This window comes from Phycodurus eques, chromosome 14 (assembly GCF_024500275.1).
Source record: "Phycodurus eques isolate BA_2022a chromosome 14, UOR_Pequ_1.1, whole genome shotgun sequence".
Lineage (NCBI taxonomy): Eukaryota > Metazoa > Chordata > Actinopteri > Syngnathiformes > Syngnathidae > Phycodurus > Phycodurus eques.
Genome location: NC_084538.1, coordinates 18424235 through 18445518, shown reverse-complemented (window position 1 = coordinate 18445518; position 21284 = coordinate 18424235). Strand labels below are relative to the sequence as shown.

Sequence of the window (21284 nt, the reverse complement as noted above, 5' to 3'; positions counted from 1 at the left end):
GCGGACCTCGTCACTGGCTCAATATGGAAATGCCTCACTGAGTGAGCGACAAAACCTTACCAGCGTCGCCAAGATGAATGGAGGCAGGTGGGCCACAGGGTGCTACTTCCTCTTTCCTCTCTTGGCACTAGCATAATTGCTGACGTTGCCTAGCGACCGGAAGCATGGAAACAGAAGGTGTCACTTGGTACATCAGAGCCGGATTTAGCCAAATTGCAAAATAGCCACCACTGCAACACGAAGGGATGTAAACACGTAGTATCGAACCCAATCTTTAAAGTGTGAGAGAAAGCAAGCCTTGACGAGAGAAAAACGTGTGTGGTGTCCTCGAGATGACCAACACAGCACGCCACACGCAGACGATCAAACACTATGTCTCTGATCCCAACCAAGATTGACAAATGAGATCCAACATGGTGCCACAGGGCATCAAGACTGCTGGAAAATAAAGAAAGAGTGGAGCGAGAAGACGATACAGAAAACGCTAAGCTAACTGTTAGCTTTTGTGGTTGCAAACTCTTCATCTTGTCATTTTTATTATGGTGAATAACTTGGGTGACATTTTATACAAACACTATAAAATCAGTTGCTTCTATTTGCGAAGTAGGCCTATGGCAACAGCGCTAGCTTCAGGTCACTTTCTACGTGGCTACGACTTTGGTGTTGATCATTTGCATAACTATTTGTAGTGTTGTGCTCAATATCACACTACCTGAGACCAAAATTTGCCCGAGACCAGAACTCACCGAAACCAAGACAAGACCGAGATTTTCGGGACTCGAGACCGAGCCATTTAAGACCAAGATCAAGATAAGCCAAGGCCGAGGCAAGACCAAGACCATAAAAATCCATTTTAAAAAACATGACAGTTAAAGAGCATTCTCTATTTAGTTTTAATTTTCTTCTAAATATATTTGACAGCCATGGTCCTGCAACTCTTTCAAAGCACAGCATGAACAAAATCTAAAATGTGAACATTTAAAAAAATAATCCTGTCCTGTATTATTCTAACATACTTCTCTGCCACTCCGCATGCAGTACCACAGTTCCTCTCTGGGTACGCTGTCATAGGATTTCTCCAGATCCACAAAGACACAATGTTGCTCCTTCTGACCTTCTCCGTACTTTTCCATCAACACCCTCAAGGCAAATAATGCAACTGTAGTACTCTTTCTAGCCATGAAGCCATACTGGTGCTCGCAAATACTCACTTCTGTCTTGAGTCTAGCCTCCACTACTCTTTCTCTTACTCTTTTATTGAACATTCACTTAGCGATATTGTCTAAATTTGTCATTAGGTCAACATGGTATGCTATGATGGTTTCCCACATGCTGTACGCATAATGCAACAAACATGTGTATTATGTATTTACATTGAATCATGTTTTGTTACGAGTTAATTATTTGTGTAAAGAACAAATACGTATGTGGTTACGGTAATTCAAACATGATGATCTTGGTTTTAATCCACGTTTTCGAGGAAACATCCTAGGGTCCTGCTGCCGCAGACATAGTCAGTCAAAAAAGTGATCAAAATGTAATCAAATGTAATTAGTTATATTCAATGAAATGGAAGGGGCATATTCCACTATTCATTTTCTCATACAAAAATGTTATGGTTATGAACTCTTTTGAAACATTGTATGCTATTTTTAGGGATGGTTATTTTATGAAGGTACTAATCTGAGATGTTGTTTGTTTGGTATTCTGATTGGCTGACTTCATCTACTACTAACCTGTAGCCACCTAGAAACACAACATTAGGTTGGGATCATAAGACGCTACCAGAAAATCTCCAATGGCTCGACCTTCGCATTTATCAAGAGTGACTTTCTGAGGTGCTTCGAAAGGCTTGAAGTGGTTTGTCTGCTCCTTTCATTATGCTTCCATTATTAGACATTTTTCTCACCAGCCCTTCCTGCTCTGTCTGTCTCCTCACTCATTTGTGACTCTTTCACATACACTAATCTCTACCACTCACTTTCCTTTCCTCATTCCAACCCATTCCACTTCACTCTTGCTCAGATGTGTCCCCATAGATGCATGCAACCCCTCCTCCCTCTCATCCTCGTTTCTCTATTGTCCTCCATCGCTGCCTCCAACTCTGGTGCGTGCACAGCGGATGGCAGCAGCCCACTCAGTTCTCTCAGGGAGCAGAAGGTTTATCCACTCCCACTCAGGCTTTGCGTCATGGAACACAGAGAAATAGAGACAGATGGGAGGAGGACATATTAGCTGCCTGTTTTATAACGTTACTTTTTATAACTCCGTGGTCATCAGGACGACTGTGTATTGGAGCTGACAAGCAAGAAAAAAGCTGAAGAAAATAAATGATTGTAATGTCTGACCGTGTGCAAATGTGTAGCAATGTATAACATGGGATGTATAACAAAGCGAATTTCTCCTTTTTTTTTGGATAAAGGTTACTTATTACATTATTTTATTACAAATACATAAGCGCAGAGTGTGAACAAAGGACTAATGTTTGTATTTTGTGGTTTGTTTTTTATATTGTATTTATGGAATGGATTTCACAGTTCAGGTGACCAGGCGGGCAGAACTATTTTCTCTGCGGCGAGCGTCACTATGAAAGCAATGGTGTAACCGTAGCAACTAGATGCACATCAGTGAATGACATCATACGTGACACACTCAAGCTGAAAACCCCCCTCACCTCCCAAACCCCCCACACCTCCCAATCACACTTTTACAGCTATTACTAGCATTGATCAAACAGCCTCCTTCCTTCCTTTGAATACAAATAAGGATTGCATAAGATTCTGGGCAAATTAGTATTTTGAAATGCATATTTTATAAAACCCATTTAGAATGCAGACAAGAACATGTTCAAATGCAAATAGTGGATTTACATGAAAACAAAAAGTAGATAAGATTTATAGCAGCATGTAAACAAGTGATTAGATTTGATTGTGAGCTGATGATAAACAGTTAAAGCTGGGTTTGCAGAAAAAGAAGAAGGGACAGTATTTTTCACATTTCGCCAGAGGACACATGTTGCTTCAAAAGCCCCATACAGGGAGGGAGGGAGAGAGAGAGAGATTGAGAGAAAGAGAGAGAGAGAGAGAGAAAGACAGAGACAGACACGGAGACAGAGACAGACAGACAGACAGACAGACAGACAGAGAGAAAGAGAGAGCGAGAGAGAGAGGCACACAGACGGACAGACAGAGAGAGCGAGAAAGCGAGAGAGACTATTTCTGGACATTTTACTGAATTAACAGCATAGACGGAATGAATGTAAGGACACTTGCACTCACCGGCAGGGCCTATTCCCCAATTAGGCAACATAGGCTGATGCTAAGGACGCCACAAACTTTGGAAAAAAAAAAAAAATACACCTTCCTCTTAAAATTGAGGGGCTGTCATAGAATCAGATATAAAGCAATGCCCAATTGATATTACTCCAAATGACAATAGATACGCGATTTTCAAGAGAGTGGGACTTATGTTATTGAAAGAAGTACATTACAGCATATGCACAAATCTGGCAAAGTGTGACGCGAAGTGCTGAGCGAGGCAGAAGTACAACTTGTGGAGTGGGGGTTACAGTGCTAGGGGGGACTTTCAACCAAGACTTCAACCATGCTTAAAAATTAAATACACATCATAGAGTTAAAAAATAGCAATATTTTCATAACAAAATGTAGCAGATACATCTAAATATACTGTAACACCAACAAAACATGCGACAAGTTTCCTTAAGATATTCTACAAAACCATCCATCCGTCCTTCCATTTTCTTTATCGCTTCTCCTCACAAGGGTCACGGGCGTGCTGGAGCCTATCCCAGCTATCTTCGGGCGAGAGGCGGGGTACACCCTGAACTGGTCGCCAGCCAATCGCAGGGCACATACAAACAAACAACTATTCGCACTCACATTCACACCTACGGGCAATTTAGTCTTCAATCAACCTACCATGCATGTTTATGGGATGTGGGAGGAAACCGCAGTGCCCGGAGAAAACCCGCGCAGGCACGGGGAGAACATGCAAACTCCACACAGGCGAGGCTGGGATCAGAACTGTGAGGCAGATGTGCTAACCAGTCGTCTACCGTGCCGCCTCTACAAAACCATTTGGAAGAAAAATTTAATATCATTGAAGTAAGCAGGTAAACATTGTCATGAAAATCTCATAAGCAGAAAATTTCCTGAAGTAATGCATAATTATGCTACTGATTAGCAACATACTGTATGCTCAGATAAGCACCACGCAGGGCAATGAATAAGGGGTGAAAACATGCATACCCTCAGTGCCTGCCTGGTGCTGCCGCCTTTGGTACTGAGTCCACCTCATGAAGGAAGTGTCATGGAGACATTATTATGAATCCCACTAACCCTAACACACCGTAACGCTAACAAACTTGATTGTTTTTATTTTGTACAAATGTGACAAATATTTGGAAAGATCATCTAATTTCATCTGCAAAGCCTACCCTTCCCGTATGGATGTACATGCAGTAGGGCATGTCCTGCCTGGATGCAGCAGCCAATCATATTGCAACGGTGCGTGTTTTACTCAAAACTCGAGCGCGATTCATAATAACGCGTCACTTAGTGTGAATTGAACCCCACGTTTACCGAGTCTCCAACAAACCCAATGATACACATATTATTAATTAATACCTAAACCTATCGCAGTTGAAGTATGGAGAATTTCGTCAACATCTTGTACCTTAATACATTAACATTAATGGGACAATTTCTAGGATGCATAAGCAAACATGTTTCAATTATCCAATACTTTTGCTAAAGAGTTAAGCAATGCTATCTGATTCTGATTCTGATCAATTCCCAATGCCGCTTATCCAGTGTCACAGAAAAAGCAGGAGTTTATCTCGACTGACTTGAGACAAAAGGTGGACTTTACCCTAAACAAGTCACTCACTCACTGGGCAATTATGTAGAGCTCATTAAGTAGGAGTTGTTTCCACACTCGCTGAACATGAGTCAGCGACAGCTTGTGAACCATTACACTACCAATGACTCAGTACACCTGAATCAAAATAGCAGTGACAGTCCATTCATAACATATTATAGCATCCTCCATGAAGTGGGAAGAAGCCTGCCATACAACAAATACAAACAATTCAATTTTTAAACATCCACTAATAATTCATCCTTGGCTGAGGTCTGCGTTTTAGAGTTAGTGTGATGCTTAGATTGGTCACCACTGGTGGTGCTACTGCTGAGTGGGAGTCTTGAGAGGGATACATCACACAATCTCTCACAAGGCACAAAAAAATATGATCAGAAGCTTTAGCATTATGTAAGGTCAAATATGTTATTTGGTTATGAGTCAGTGCTGTGCTTCTGCCATACAACTGCAATTGCCCCATTATACAGTAAGGATGGCAAAATGCGTGAAGCAGTTTGTGTTGTTTTGTGCTGGCTACACATTTAATTGTGATTGGCTTACAATAGGTTAATAATACAGTTAGGTTTAGAATTAGACAATAACAGATTTTTCCTTTTACATCATGGAAATAAAATAATCAAAATGTGATTGATGTGTGGAATTTCAACTTTGACTGAAGAAATTGAAGATATGACCTAACCAAAAGGGATAACATCCATTTTAGGCAAGAGTACCTAAATTTATTAAAGTATTTGGACAGGTAAACAAAGGTTAAACTGGTCTCTTTTTCTTTCTTTTTTTTTTTAACTTTTTGTTTAAGAAAAATCAAGTGGATAACAGTCTAAATACTAATTCCAATATTGAGTTGACATTTGGCAGCTGTTTGATTGAAGTAATATTAAGTCCATGGAGAGCTGTTCTCCAGTTCTATCGTTGACGTCACACCAAGACATGGCGGTGTGTCAATTTTGGCTATGTAAAAGGGTTGTTTCCAGGGCAATTAGTTATTTGCCGATTGTTACAAAAAAATAATTGATATCATTGGAAATGACTGCCAGTTTAATTTTCTTGATCCAAAAATACATGCTTCCTGATTCTCGTGCAAATGCAAGGCTCACTGCGCGCCTCGGCCAATATGGCCGACTGGGCTGCGCCAAGGTGGGCGTTCTGGTGCTGCAGGAGGAGTGCCCTTGGAGATGCACCTGGCAGAGTGACAATTTGGGGTCAGAATGTCGATTTAAACCTTCGTCTGCTCAGGCCATGTCTTAGTCCTGGCACATGGTAGACCGCTGGTCTAACACGATTTTGGTGAATTTGATCAAGGCAAAGCCAGACAGATACCAAGCTCCGCTTACATATTTAAAGCGCGAGTGGTTATCACCAGTTCATTCTGTATTTTATAAGGGCACCGGCTCACATTATCGGTTGCCACACCATGGCCAGAGCAGTGACAATGCTCCACTCACGCACGATTACACATCGTCCTCTCAAGGACAGAGAAGGATGCGATGTCTCCACGCGAGACTGTGGGTCCACCACATTTAAATGGAACAAGAGGAACCGCTTCTATTGAAGTCGGCTGTAAGCACACACGCAGCTAGTGGCGTAGCCCACCTACTCCCAGATTCAGAGGTGGGCAGGAACGCATTACATTTACTCCATTACATTTACTCAAGTAACATTTTGGAAAAATTCTCCAGAGTAGTTTTGATGAAGCATACTTTTTACTTTTACTCCAGTATTTATGTTAAGAAGAAATGGTACTTTTACTTGTTTTATTTTGTGCGGCATCTATTTTTAGACTTTAATTTTGTCCTTTCGCATGGGACGCCACAATGAGATTTGACTCAAGTTCACCAATCAAATGACACAAGAAAGTCACATGTCCTTAGACAAAGTCTTCTATTGGTCTTCGCGGGCCAATCATCTACGTGCAGCGTAGTTTTGTCACTGCCAAATGTTGGATACTTCACCCCACTTGTAACTTGAGAAAGCACCTTGTGGTAATTTGCAACATTGGCACTATTTAATGGTCACAAGTAAAACATGCATCTCTCTCTCTCTCTCTCTCTCTCTCTCTCTCTCGCTGTCTCTCTCTCTCTCTCTCTCGATCTCGAATCTCTCTCTTGGTTTCGCACACACACACACACACACACACACACTTTATCAATAAATCTGGTCAGCAAACAGATTCTTCATTCAGTCATTTGAGTGGATAAAGCAAATAATGTTTCTGTAAGGCCCTACGCATGTGTTGTTTTTTTTCCACTTAAAAATTGAAATGGTGGCAGGTGTGTGTGGACTCCCATTAAACAGTTTCAATGTGATCTGTTACTCCTGAACGGAGCCACATGCCCGTTATAAGAGGGAAAGCATCATTGTGCAACCAGATTTACAAGTACTTGTATTTATTTTATTGAAACTTTATTTAACCAAGTAAAAGACCAGTTAAAACAGAACATCTCTTGTAATGGTGACCTGGCCAAAAAGGCAAGTTAAACGTCAAGTCTAAGTCAATAACATCTAGGTTTATTTCAGTTGTTAATTTTTTACCCTTCCTCTCAAAAACATACAAAAATAAATAATAAACAGTTGCGTTGTACAAATTCTAGGTCACATTAATGGTGGGAAAAGTTTTAAAATGATTTATCTTGGGCAAAATTCTTTTACAACTCACAAACCTGACATTTGAAAAGGAGTGTGTATACTTTTTATACCCACAGCAGCCTTGTTCCTGCTTTAGTAATCGGCCTGGTGAGCCGACAGTATTGTGGTGTCTAGAAAGTGGAAACAAAGTAGAATAAGACAATTTCTTGGAGCTGAATTTGCCTAAATTTTTTAGTTTAAAACGTTTTTTTTTTTTAAACTAAAGATACAATTTATTATGTTTCAGATTAAGGGTTATTGTTTAGCAATATCTGATTAGGCACATTCATATTTTATTTAGTTATTTTTAATATATTTGACATTCATGCTCTGATTTGAAAAAATAATCAGAAGTTACCCAATAGTTAGTACTTGAGTAGTTTTTTCACTGAGCAACTTTCTTACTCTTACTCAAGTAATTATTCGGTAGACTACTTTTTAGTTTTACTTGAGTCATATCATTCTAAAATAGCAGTACTCTTGCTTGAGTACAATATTTGGGCTACTCTAGACACCTCTGCTCCGATTCGCCGGCCTGCACGCGTCTACGAAATCACCAACACCGGTCTAACCCCTCTCCGACTCAGAGTTGCACCACTCGATACGCAGGATTTATGCTGTTGATCAAAATAGAGCCCATAGTGTTGCTGAGTAAAATATTTACTGTCAGAACAGTAATAATGCAGAAGGTTGGGGATACAGTATTATACTCAGTAAGCTTGTTACCTCAAGAAACTGATACACTGAATGCGTCTTGGATAACTCCACTACTGCCTCAATTGTAAACAATGGAGAGTTATTCTGTAAAGGTGCCTTAATCATTCCCTTATTTTATCGATAACTATTTTATACATGTTAAGCGGTATGTGCCTCCCAAAAATGACCACCCAACTAAATAATCTCGAGCCTTTCCCCTGAAAATAAAGATTGGACCTTGGAAAGTTTTCCTTAATGTCAACCATTTTGAGAAATCCTGGGCTTATATTAGTGAAAGGTATGCATAAGTGATACTCAGGCTGGTAAATAAGCAGTGGAAGATAGGCTTGTGAAATAAAGTAAAAGTGCTATGAAGTGGGAGAAGGAAAGCACAGCTCACGTCCGGAGTGGTTTTAGAGTGCTGAATGAGTACGGAGGAGGAGGAGGAGGAGGAGGAAAGCTGAAGCAAGTGGGTTCAGCCTCTTTCTCAGAATTAACTCACGATGATGTAAGCTCTTTCACACATCCTGACAGCTGCCTGGTTACAGTGCTCAGCCCGTCCCATAACATCCATGCTCATTTCAGCTGGCAGCCCCTCCCACTGGGCACACATGCTCATTTTAGATCCTCTAGATGAGTCTTGCTATTTACTGTTCGCATCCAATGTATGCACAAGTGGACACGGATCTCCTTTTCTTTAAAAAAAAAAAAAAAAACATAAAATAATATGTATACAATACAATTTACATATAAATAAAAAGAATATAAACTCGTAAAATTATTACATTATGTATTTATATTTTGGAACAACCATCTGTAAGGTTTGACCAACACTTTATGTCACTGTAACTTCAAATTTAGGTTGGACTCCTTGAAGTATCATCCTCCAACCTCCAGGAAATATTCTATTGTATTTTAAGGCATAATACTATATGTCAAATCAGGAACCCAAAGGCACTCCACCAGTCATACTTACCAACCAAATGTCCACAAATATTGAGGATTTTTTTTTGTATCTATGTCCAACTGTGGTACAGGTGCTAATTTTAAAATTGGTTTTCCAGTCTGTCCATGACGATGGTGCGTCTCAACAACTTCAGGACTGTTTCGGGACAAATACACTGTTTTCTAAATACAAGATCTGGAGCAGTAAACAGTAGCAGTTTTAGAATATTTAAAATTTAAAATTTTGCACAGGCATGGCCACAGTGGACAGAAGCATATGGGTTTATCTCCACAGAAAGCCCGAGATGACAAAACAAGTGCAGTGCCCACTGAGGAAGAAGAACACGTCCTTCAAGTCTGGCAGCAAGGAACTGTACAGCATTGCCAGAGCCAATCTGAAGAGCGGGATCAGAAAGGCAAAAGCTGCATATGAAAGAAGCTCGAGGACTGCTGCAACAGTAACGACTTCAAGCAAGTGCGGCGATAGGTCCAACACGTAACCTATTGTAGACCCGGCCAGTATGTCAGTGGATGGTGGCGGCGCCTAATTGGCTGAAGAGGTGAACCACTTCTTTGCCAGTTTTGAGGTGCCGCCACCAGAGACCTCCTCATCACACTCAATGGATCACAGCAGCAATGCCTTCACAGTGGAGGAGCACCAGGTGAGGGACACACTGGAAAAGGTGAACCCAAGGAAAGCTGCAGGCCGTACAGCATCTCCGGACAGGGGCTGAAGGACTGCAGCTCAACTAGGTGGAATCTTCACCCAGATCCTTAACCAGTAACTAAGTCAGTCCATTTTCCCCTCCAACCTGAAGTCCTCCATCATCATCTTACTTCCCAAGCGGAACACCATCAGCATCTTAAATGACCATCGCCCAATGGCACTTTCACCAATAATCACCAAGTGCTTGGAGAAACTCGTCTGGACCCACATCACCTCCTCCTTTCCCCGCGGTTTCGACACTCACCAATTTTCCGACGGGGCCAACATGCCCACGGAGGATGCCTTCGCCACGGTCCTGAACACTGCTCTAACAGGAGCAGTAGGGAGGTTGCGCACGACTGCTATTTGTGAATTTCGGCTTTGCATTTAACACCATACTTCCCAACAGCCTGGTGTCAATTTTGTCCGACTTGGGAATATCTGAATCCATCTGCCTCTGGATCAAGGACTCCCTACCAAACTGCCCCGAGAAGGTGAGAGTAGGCCCTCATGTCTCCACAACCATCAGCCTTAGCACCGTCTCTCGTCAGGGCTGTGCGCTGAGCATCGTAGTCCAATGGTCCTCAACTCGTCACCCTGGGTTCTGCATTTTCTTTTTTCACAAAGTCGTGACCGACTTTCATTGAAGTTAAGAACAATTTGTGTTTTTTTTTGTTTAAAAATAGCCTCTGAAAATATTTGTACAGTATATTACTGTATACATTTAAATGCATCATCACGTTTGCTGATTAAACCACCATGGTGGGGCTCATCAACAGAGAAGAGTCGGCATAATGGGATGTCGTGGAGAGGCTGTCAGTGTAGTACAAGGACCAACCTAATCCTCAACACTGCCAAAATAAAGACGTTCAGCCTCTTGTCATTGATGTGGACTATGTTGAGTTTGTCTCCAAATTCTGGTTCCTGCCTAGGTGTGCACAGGACAACGTGACCTGGAACCCGAACACCAGGGCCATCGGCAAAAAGGCACATCAGAGTGTATTTCCTCAAACAACAACCTCACAAAGAAACTGCTTGTGTCCTTTCACCGATGTGGTCCATTTAGACCAGCCTAATTTACTGGATCTGGGTCTGGTTTTCAAGCTTCACAGCAGCAGACCACAAAGCACTCCGATGGGTTGTCGACATAGGCCAGAGGATTACTGGCTGTTCCCTTCTTTCCTTGATGGAACACTACAGTTCTTTCTGCCTATGGAAGGCAACGCACGTCCTCAGGAACCCGACCCAACCTGGACACCTGTAGTTTCAACTGACCTCTGACAGATGGTTTGCATATTAAAAGCTAGAACTAGCAGACTACCAAAAGGTTTTTATGCAAGAGCTGTAATTGCACTAAACATTACCAAATTGCCCTAACTTATCTATAAGGAAGATCACATCATTCTTACTTGTTTCATAGCACACCCATTGCATTCCGAGACACTTAATTTGCAACCAGCTAGGATGCCTCTTTTATTTCATGTGTGATTTTTGTGTTGTTCTTGTGTGATATACTTTTGTACTTTTACACATTAGGAGAATGCACCTTCAATTTCATTGGGCCTGCTTCATCCCCAATAACGACGTTTTTATTCTCCTTCTTCTGTTATTCTTCTGCTAAGTGCTTTGCCTACAAATGCAACCTTGCATTCCACATATTCTTGTATTTTACACATGAGAGCCTGGTAATTGCCTCACAGGACAATTCATGGTCTTTATGGAAGGGCAAATAGTAAATTGTCATCAACTGGTACCAATGATTTGCAAATGAAAACAAAACTGTGCTCAAGAGAATGGTCACGAGACAGTAACAATTCTTGGTGACAATATTTGTGTGTGTGCGTGCTTGTGCATGTGTGTTTTCTTCTGATCAGCTAGTGAACAAGTCCACTTTAGCGAAAGTACAAAATATGGATTAGCCAGCACATTAGTCCAACTTGCAATGATGAGCCATCACCTTGTGATATAACTGAAAACATTTGTTACAGCCACTCTGTTGAGTGAAATTATATATAATTTGTTCATGCATTTTAACACATACAATTAGTGGTGGGAGGTAATGAAGTAAACAAATTAAAATTAAAATTAAAAAGCGTTGTGACTGTACAGAAAGGTTTTTCAGATCTCTATACTTTAGTTGAATATAGCCTACTTACTAATTTGTCTTAAGACGACATTTTACTTTCCTTCTCTAAAACTGAAAACAGGTATCATTTTCTATGCCTTAGTTTGTCAAAACAGGTTTGTTACTTTTTTCAACCTCTGAGGACAACACGATGTAAACAAGACGAATATTGAGAGAAGTAAAGGCAACTGCAGTTGAGTTCTTGATTGAAATCTTGAGGACTTTTTAGACGGCATAAAGAGGGACAGCAGCAACACAGGAACGTGAACACTCATGATGATAAAGCAACAGATTCGGAGAAGCAAGATATTCCTAATCCATGGCCTTATTTAAGACAATTGTTTGATGTTGTCGGGTACAAGAATGATTGGTGTACCTGTAATTAAGTAATAATGCAAAATTGAAACATTGTCCATTTCAGACTCAAAAAAAAAAAAACTTTTTTAAAAGGAGTTGAATCAGTGCTTATACTTTGTCCAGTGTTTTATTTTTATTTTCTTTATTTCTTTTTCTTTTTAATTTTTTAAATATATATATATATATTTTTAACCAGACATGTCTGGTTGAATACTTTTTTACCACCTTTCGTTGAAACTCTATGAACAAACAAATCTCAATGTCATTCATCATAACAGTGTGACAATGTTTCGTTTTTTCTTCAATAAAAGCTGAAATATATTTTATTTTAATGTCCTTAATTCTATCGTGGACTGTGGATATTATGAATGATTATTCGAATGTTGTTTGATAAAACGAAAAAACGAAAAGTAGCGGCTCATCGGAAGTACAACTTATGCTGACCCGGAAGTAGTTGCTTCAATGTGACTTCCCCGTTTAGCATGCTACATGTCATGCTGTAATATTATATACGTATTCAATTGTTCTTTTCTCAGTTCAGTTTTTTTCGGGGAAAAAATGTTTCTTACCTCCGTGAACTGTAAGTATTCAACGCTAATGCAATTCAATATTTATGAAACTAACAATCTGTTGTAACCATTTAGCGAGTTGCCATGCTAGATTTGTTGTTGTACGTGTTTGAAATGCACACATAAGCACGTCCGTGGTTTGTTTGTAACCAAGTCTTTTAAAAAAAAAATTGTTTTTTAATATTCATCATTATGTATTTACTGTCTGAAGTCACAAAATGTAATTGTCACTCAGAAAAAAAGCCAGAAACATAAACATCCCTCCTCGCTTGGAGTCTGCGTTGCTCAGCATAATTAATTTGACGGGCTCTTTACTTTTCATTTTTCAGTGGCCAAGGCTAAATCAAAGTAAGTGACAACTACAAATGATGGAGACCATTATTGTTTGGAGCGAGGCGGAATCGTGAATGTTGTGTGCCCGCTGCCAGGACCGTCCTGGTGCAGATGATGAGCGCTGCGGGGACGGGCTACTTCTTCAACACCAAGAGGAACCGTCTCAGAGAAAAATTGGTGCTGCGCAAAAATGATCCATTTGGTAAGTTGTGGCGCTAAAGGGACACATTGTGTAGCATTGCTGTCGAGGCTTAACACGATGAAGAAACCATGTTATGCAGACTATTATTCCCCTCTCCCCACCCCCCATAATTCCAGTTAACAAAATACCAGATGTTACATGAGTGCTGAAACACATTGTGTTGGTGTAATCATAAGATGTTAGTGATTTTGGAGACGTATGCTATTCACAGGTTTCTTAGTAAACTGTATCTGATGTTCTTCTTTTAAAATACACAAAGGATGAGCACACTTATGCTGTGACACTGGTTCAAATGACTCTTGTTTGGAGGGGCAGTTCTCTCTCACACAAATGCAAAGTATGACTTTTGTTACCATAATGACTAGGAGCATTCCCCAAAGCAAGCAGCTAGCTACTTAGTGATGCCAACTCAGCAACTTCGTCGCTACGGTTAGCAACTATTTTTCAAAATTTGCAACAAATGGTGTTATTTGGGAGACTTCTTGAGATTCCTTCCAGAGCAGATGCTCACCCCCTTGCATCCAGACTGCAAATGAATCGCACTTCCGTGAAGCCACCACAGGATAATTTAACTGTAGTCCCACCAAAATTGTGATGTCACAATTTGGCAAATTCAAAATGGTTTGCACTGATCCATTTTTAAGAAATAGGATGCTAACAAAGAGTCTACTCAGTTGTTTAATTTCACACTTGACAGGTTGAAAGGCACTCCACAGACCCAACTATTTGCATACTATTAAAAAAATAAATAAATAAAAATCCGTTTCCAATTCTCATAGAACTTAGTCTGTAGTAGTAAAACAACAGCAATAAGTACATCAAAAATAGCATTGAGGTTTGTGTTGGCATCAAATAGATTTCCGTGTTTGCAATCGGTAACATACATGATGAATATTGTATCTAAATATGTTTTCGTACAACTAACCATCCTGGAAAATCGGTGTACTAAACTAGGGGTTCAAGACTGATCAAAATGATCACATATGCGACACTTTCTTTCAGTGTTTGTGAGTTAAAATTTCATCTGGTCGCACTTGCGTGAATGCGTTTTTAATGTGTTCTCTAACAAGGTCTCACTATATAAAACATAGTGGTTGAAAGTTGCCATCATTTTCATCACTTAAGTCCATCTCCTCCACCTGTTCTGATGAGAGAGCGTGGTGCGGTCTCGTTATTATGATCAGCCAACGTATGGCTGTGCGCGCCGACCCTCTTCATGGCTGAGAGCGAGCCTCGCGGGGCAGAGCGGCCCCCTCCATCGTCGGCCGAGGAGATTCTCCCGACAGGGACGTAGTACTGGTACCCACTCCGATTCATAATTACATCTCTCCAACCCTCTACTTTGTAATCACCCTTTTCCCGAAGTTGGATCTAAAACTCGACAAGGGAGACGAATCTTACAAGCCTGACATCACATCTACAGCCATCTGCAGCCTTCCGCTGCAAAATGTATTTAGGTATCGCATCTCAATCAATGAACTATATCCTAATTTATTGAGCTGTACCTGTAATCTTAACATGGACCAAAAAAAAAAAAAAAAAACATTTTCCCTTGAAAGTCATAGGTCTATTCTTGTTGTGTTGGATGGAAGCTCAGCGATGCAGGAAAGTACCAGGAAACTGATTATCTCATGCAGTGTTGTGTGCCTCTGGCTTAAAAAAATAAACAAAACGCAAAAGCTGTAACAAAAAAAATAAAAAGGGGGAAGTGTACACAACAAAGGACAAGACAAACTGATCTTGCTGAAGAAGTCCAACACATCTTTAGCTCAATGGTAATGTGTAGAATAAAATAAAAGGAGCTGAACTTAATTTCCCTTTTTTTTTTGGCTTTCTGTACAAAAGCATCCATTTGTTTACCCTAAATTTCAAATCAGCTTTCTCTTGTTACAGTGAACAAACATGTCCTATTCTTTGAGAAGAGGAAGATCAGATCTGTCTAAAATGGACATCAACACATGAACAATGAACCTGCAATGTCAAGAACAACACTATCGTAGTGGATTCCACAAGAAAACGGAAACATCCAGAAACGATTCTGCTGTGGTATAAAATATTTATTAACAACTCATTCATGTTTTTTTTTATTTGTATCAATTAACCACAACTTATAATAGAATAACCTCTCATCCCACGAGTAAATGACATTGTCAGTTGTCTGCCAAAAAGTTATCATATAAAGCTATTCCAAGTAAAAATGTTTTCAACTAAGGCCTGTGTCTGTTACATCATCTTGCCCCATGTTTCACTTCTATAGAGCCAGTTAATGGTCTTTCATTGGTTGTTCAGATTGCGCTAAAGCAGCACATTAATATAAAGGCAAGTTCATGTGTCCACTGAGACCCACTGCTATAGAATAGCTGCTCTCAAAAGAGCTCCGCTGCCAAATCGCGTTTGTGTGGATACGATGACTGCGTGCCCATCGCTTGCACACTCACTCCTGCCACTTGACCGGCTCGCCGGGCCACCTCCTCCAATTGCATTGTGGGATAATGAGCCACGTAAAATGCCAGCGCTCCAATGAAGCTGTCTCCAGCACCCTGGGAAGAAGACATTATGGAACAATGCTTTATTTCTTGCTAACGGTATGCAGTACAACACCGGACACTTCTCTGGTACACACATGCATCATAAATGTACATAATCACAGGGCTGTACTTGGTGTAAATGATTCATGGTGTAATTTTGGGAAACGTTTCTTTTTTTTTTTTTTTTTTTTTGGAGCTGCCACCAGTAGAGGGTGCTGTGGCATGTGACCCTTGGTGCTCAGCTTGAACTATGTATTACGAGCCAGTTAGAAGTATTTCTCAGTTGCTAAAATACAAAACCCTATTTTCTGAACCAAATCCTCAGTGCCCTGAACCCACGTATTGAATTGGTCACTCTTTTGGTCGAACCTGAAGCAATTTTCACTTAGTTCGTGAACATCCTGTATTTTCGCCTGCTAAAACATTTTGTACTCTGTTGCATAATGATAAGCACAGGTAGCCAAATTCAAAATCAAAGCACAGGTGTCTCAACATGAACAAAGCAGTTCAAAATGGATCACATGCGTGGCTCATGATAAGGTGTTAGTGAGCACTGGTTGTTGCTGGTAGCGGCAAACAGAGGCAGAGTAAGAGGTGGTTCAGGAGGAATCTGAGAGAGAAGAATTACATACCGTATTTCGTATGAAATATGGGTAACTTTTGCTGACCATGTACTTTTGCATGGTTTGACAATGAAGGATTAGCAGAATGCAGCCCAACCTAAGCAGGTTCACTTTGCCCACCGAATTCCGAAGATTCAGAGATGTGAACAGGTAGGCCTTATTGCTTTTTTTCATTACATACGTGATTACAGTATAACTCTACAAAGCTGTAAACAACAAGGTATTTCAATACATCAATTGTCATTATACTTGTAGGCCTAGTATTTTTTATTTTTTTTTTAACTACAAGGTGGGGTGGGTTTGGAATAGGGTGCTAAGGGGGTGTTCTGATGGGAAAAGGCACAATGGCATGTTGTGCCCTGTTTGAGTAAAGCTGCAAGTACAGACACCCCCCACCCTCCCCCTCCACACACACACACACACACTGGTTCTCACAAGTCCGCTCAATTACTCATCACTTTGGCTCTCTGAAGATTTTGCACTCTGGTCTGGGAAGCACTGTCACCCCACCATATCCCCTTCAAACTCTGAGTAACCCTTTCAGGGTCTCACCAATGAAGACATTGTCAGTCATGAGGGGACGATTCAGTGACACGAGGCAAACAAGTAAAAACACAACCAAGCCCAAGAGGTCAGAGGGGTTGGGATGGTCAGGTTGGGGACATGCCCTGTGGTTTTAGTAAGGTTCTGGAAACACTCTGGAGGACCCACCAGGGCAGCGAAAGGACCCGTTTTAAGGCAAGGTATAAAAAAATCAAGTCCACTCTCCTGGTCAGCACAATGGGTGTGACTCCTGGATTGTTGAAATGGTGGAAAGAGTGAGATCAGAGTGCAAAGATTTGACAGACCCATTCGATTTCCATGTTGTGTTTATGTCTTCTGTCTGGTAGCTGGGCTGGGCAACAACATAGCACAGTGTTTAAGGCATTGATGATGTAGTTTCACTGGTTTGGTTGAGGCCCCTCACTTTGTTCACACATGACTGCAACATTGATGCAACTCGTGAGTTTTGAAGCAGACAACCATTAGTGCAGTATGTTGACAAAGCCAGATACGACTAGTTGATGATTAATAATAAATACATAATTGGTCAATTCATTTCTCTTTTATGGTTATCCCTCCTATGATCGACCAATAAATCAATGTCAAAATAAATATTTTTTTTAGGGGGGGGGGGGTGAAAGTTCAACAACGGCTGCCAAACATTTTTCTGATAAAATATTTTCCTAAGATTAAAGATTGGACTTAATAGTCATGAAATTTTCTAATGAGTTTTTTTTAAGTACACTTGAATATAATTTCGCGGAAATTACTAATGCGACTGCCTGAATTGAGTCGGTTCAGGGATAAAAAAATAGTAGCTCTTGAAATCTAACAATTTTTTTAAAATTGTGACATGTTACGAATACTTGGAGTTCAAAACAAGTTTGTGTGAAACATTTGATACGGAATACTCTTGGAAAATTTGTACATTTAAAACTAAATTATTCCCTCTTTAGACACAAAGGAGAAAAAAATGATCTCTTGTACCCACGTAGATAATTAATACAGACCTAATTGAATCCAGCAAAGTTGTCACATACAAAACAAAACTTGAACAACACTCTTAATCCAGTGTTAATGGTTTGGGATTTGGGAAAACAAACAAACCCCCAAAAAAATTCACTGCCAAATTTGTCTGACCAAATTGTGGCCATTGGAAGTTACTGCAATCAGCAGCATGCGCTCGGACAAGGACAGGCAGACGATAGCTTAAAGGGGAAAAAGCGAAAATGAATGCCACAAACTCATTTTCTAATAAAATTTGCAGCTGGCAACATTTAATGACTTTATGCTCGTTGCCACCTCCCACAAAGTTGAATAGAAATCCACAATATACTTTTTGTGTAATCCTGCTAACAAAGACGCAGTGATCAAAACAATACGTCTTGCCCTTGAGCTTGGCAAGATTATAAAGATACGACTCAAGCAAGCCGTGTCGAAATATGCACTTGAATCTTTGACCTATTTCCAATTCAAACGTGAAGTCCGTTGACGGCCTTTTGTCTGCCTCACTAACGTCTCCTTCTCCAAGACGACCATGTGAGTGGATTGACTGCATGAAGCTCAACAAGGCTGACAAGCGTTATCCCTTTCAGCCCCACTGCCACTGCCCTCGACACACTTTGGTGAAGGTTAGATCTGGAGGCCTGCCAATCAAATGACACAAGCGCTCGCCGCGGATGAGCAGTGATGCTCGTGCGGTTCGCCTCCGTCCAACCCTTCTTGACCTTTGTGACTTTCTTCTCTTCTCGCTCTCTGCTGGCACTCAGCCCTTCAGTTTGAAATTATGATGGCAGATGTGTTCACGAGAAGCTTACCAAGACAACGATTTCGGCAACATTTGATGGATTTGCAAAGTGAAAATACAGTAATAAATCCAAATGATTTGCTTTGTGTGAGTCACACTACTGTACACAGACAGAATCAAGGAACAAGATAAAACTGTTCCAACGTTTCCCTTCATGCAGCTTTTGAGTCACGTTTGATTTGTAGGCTTTCGCAGAATGTTACAGAAATGTGTGATGTGCCGAGAATAAAAAAAAGAACTGAAGACAAAAACAACAGCATTACCCACACATCATGCCTGACAAGTGTTATTATGACAAAACAATCATTCATATTTGCACAATTAGGTGCCCTCCCCAAAATATTTCTCTTTTCCACACAAGAAAATGCTATTGTTTTGCTGGTTATTTAAAGCAAGTGTAAGAGGAAAACCTATTTTATTTGAAGAACATAATGGTTCAGGATTATTTGTTCAGACAGAACACCATAAGTAGTTTTGAAGTACAGTACTGCTCTTTTACCAGAAGATCATCAAAGGTGAGATCATGAGCAGAAAAGCAGTCTTGTGGCAATGATGTCATGGCAATGTCTTAAAGCACTTCATACCACGATCACTGGGAAGTAGAAAATCTCCAAATTGGAGCTGAGGAAGTCCGACCACGAAATGGTTTGGGGAAGCGAAGTCGAATGCAAACAGCAGAAATAGGTTTTCCCTGCAGGGGAAAGGAATCTCTCCCTTAGAGATCGAGATTTTGTCCGGGGCCATATTTAAGTTATGATTTCACACAGAGGGCCGTTATGACTGTGAAACCATACATTGTAAATGTAAATCGCCAAATCATATTATTACATTTACAAATGCTTGCAACATCTCAATGTTATTAAAAGTGAAGAGGATTTGCAATTTTGGGAAGTAGGCGCACACGTGATTTTCTCTAGCCGGCCACAGAAAATGACGCAGCAGGCCGGATTTGGCCCCCAGGCCTTGAGTTTGACACCTGTGGGATAGCGTGAGAAGCTCGGTCGTCTGGAAGGATCTCAGAGTTGAGCTGCTGCCTCTCCGCATTGAGAGAAGCCAGATGAGGTGAAATGGTAAATGGACGACACTTGTATAGCGCTTTATCTACATCATCACCCAAGCCCAAATCGCTTTACAAAGCCTGACATTCACCCATTCACACACACACACACACACACACACACACACACATTCATACACCAATTGAGCCATAGACGCCTGGTGGCGAAATATCTGGTTAAACAGCTATTTCCACCTGATGACATAAGAGAGATGGTCAATTCATTTCAATCTTATGGTTGTTTCTCCTGTGATCTACCAATAAATCAAAATGTCAAAATAAATACTTTTTTTTGGTTTTGTTTTGGTTTTTTTGGGGGGTGAAAATTCAACAACTGCATTTTTCCAAAGAAATATTTTCCTAGAATTCAAGCTTGGACTTAATGGTCATGACATTTTCAGTGAGCTTTTTAAGTGTACTTGAATATAATTTGGGGAAAAAGTACTAATGGGACTGCCTGAATTGAGTCGGTTCAGGGATAAACATAGTCGTTATTGAAATCTAACAAATTTTTTAAAATTGTGAAACGTTACGAATACTTGGAGTTCTGCTGTTATTTCAAAACCGTTTTGTGCAAAACATTTGGTTTGGAATACTCTGAAACAGACTGCTATCCCTTCTTTAGTCACTTAAAGGAGAGAAAATAACATACCTTGTACCCACATAGACAATTAATACAGACCTAAGTGAAGCTAGCAAAATTGTCACATCCAAAACAAAACTTAAACACCACTCTTAATCCACTTTTAATGGTTTGAGATTTGGGAAAAGTTAGATTGTCTGACCAAATTGAGGCGATTGGCAGTTACTGCAATCAGCAGCATGCGCTCTGACAAGGACTGGCAGACAATTGGTTAAAAGTTGAAAAGCGAAAATGAATTCCAGGATCTGATCTTGTAATAAAATTTGCAGCTGGCAACATTTGATGAGTTCTTGCCAGGATGCTTCCTGGATTCCTGGATGCCTCCCTGGTGAGGTGTTCCGGGCACGTCCTTAGTAAGATTCCAAATAGCGCTAAATTGCCTGTTCAGTCACTCTAACAGACTCCGTGTAAATGCCAGCAACGGGGAAGAAAAGTGGTGGAGAGCGTGTGCTTTGCTTCTTTCTTTTGCCTTTTGTGACGCTTCTGGAAGGCCACAAAATTGTTTCTCGAGGCTCGTCTTTCTTTTTGGGGAAAAAAAAATCAAGCGCCACTTGAATGGAGCTCAAGTTTGAGGGTCAGGTTGGAATCTCAGCTCCTGCCTTCCTGTGTTTGTACGTTCTCTCTGT

General features: G+C 40.6%; 2 protein-coding genes across 2 annotated transcripts in view; one reads left to right on the top strand and one right to left on the bottom strand.

The window, feature by feature from the left end:
* Positions 1–12806: 12806 nt before the first annotated feature.
* Positions 12807–15678, top strand: mrpl33 (mitochondrial ribosomal protein L33). Its single transcript, XM_061695736.1, has 4 exons — positions 12807–12933; positions 13252–13270; positions 13351–13457; positions 15351–15678. Exons 1-4 carry the CDS (start codon positions 12843–12845, stop codon positions 15398–15400), a joined length of 267 nt encoding a protein of 88 aa, XP_061551720.1. The 5' UTR covers positions 12807–12842; the 3' UTR covers positions 15401–15678.
* Positions 15498–21284, bottom strand: part of rbks (ribokinase) — a 43345-nt gene continuing 37558 nt past the window's right edge. The window contains exon 9 of the mRNA XM_061695735.1: positions 15498–15997. Within this exon, the coding sequence (XP_061551719.1) occupies positions 15824–15997 (174 nt within the window). The 3' untranslated portion in view covers positions 15498–15823. The remainder of the gene's footprint in view (positions 15998–21284) is intronic.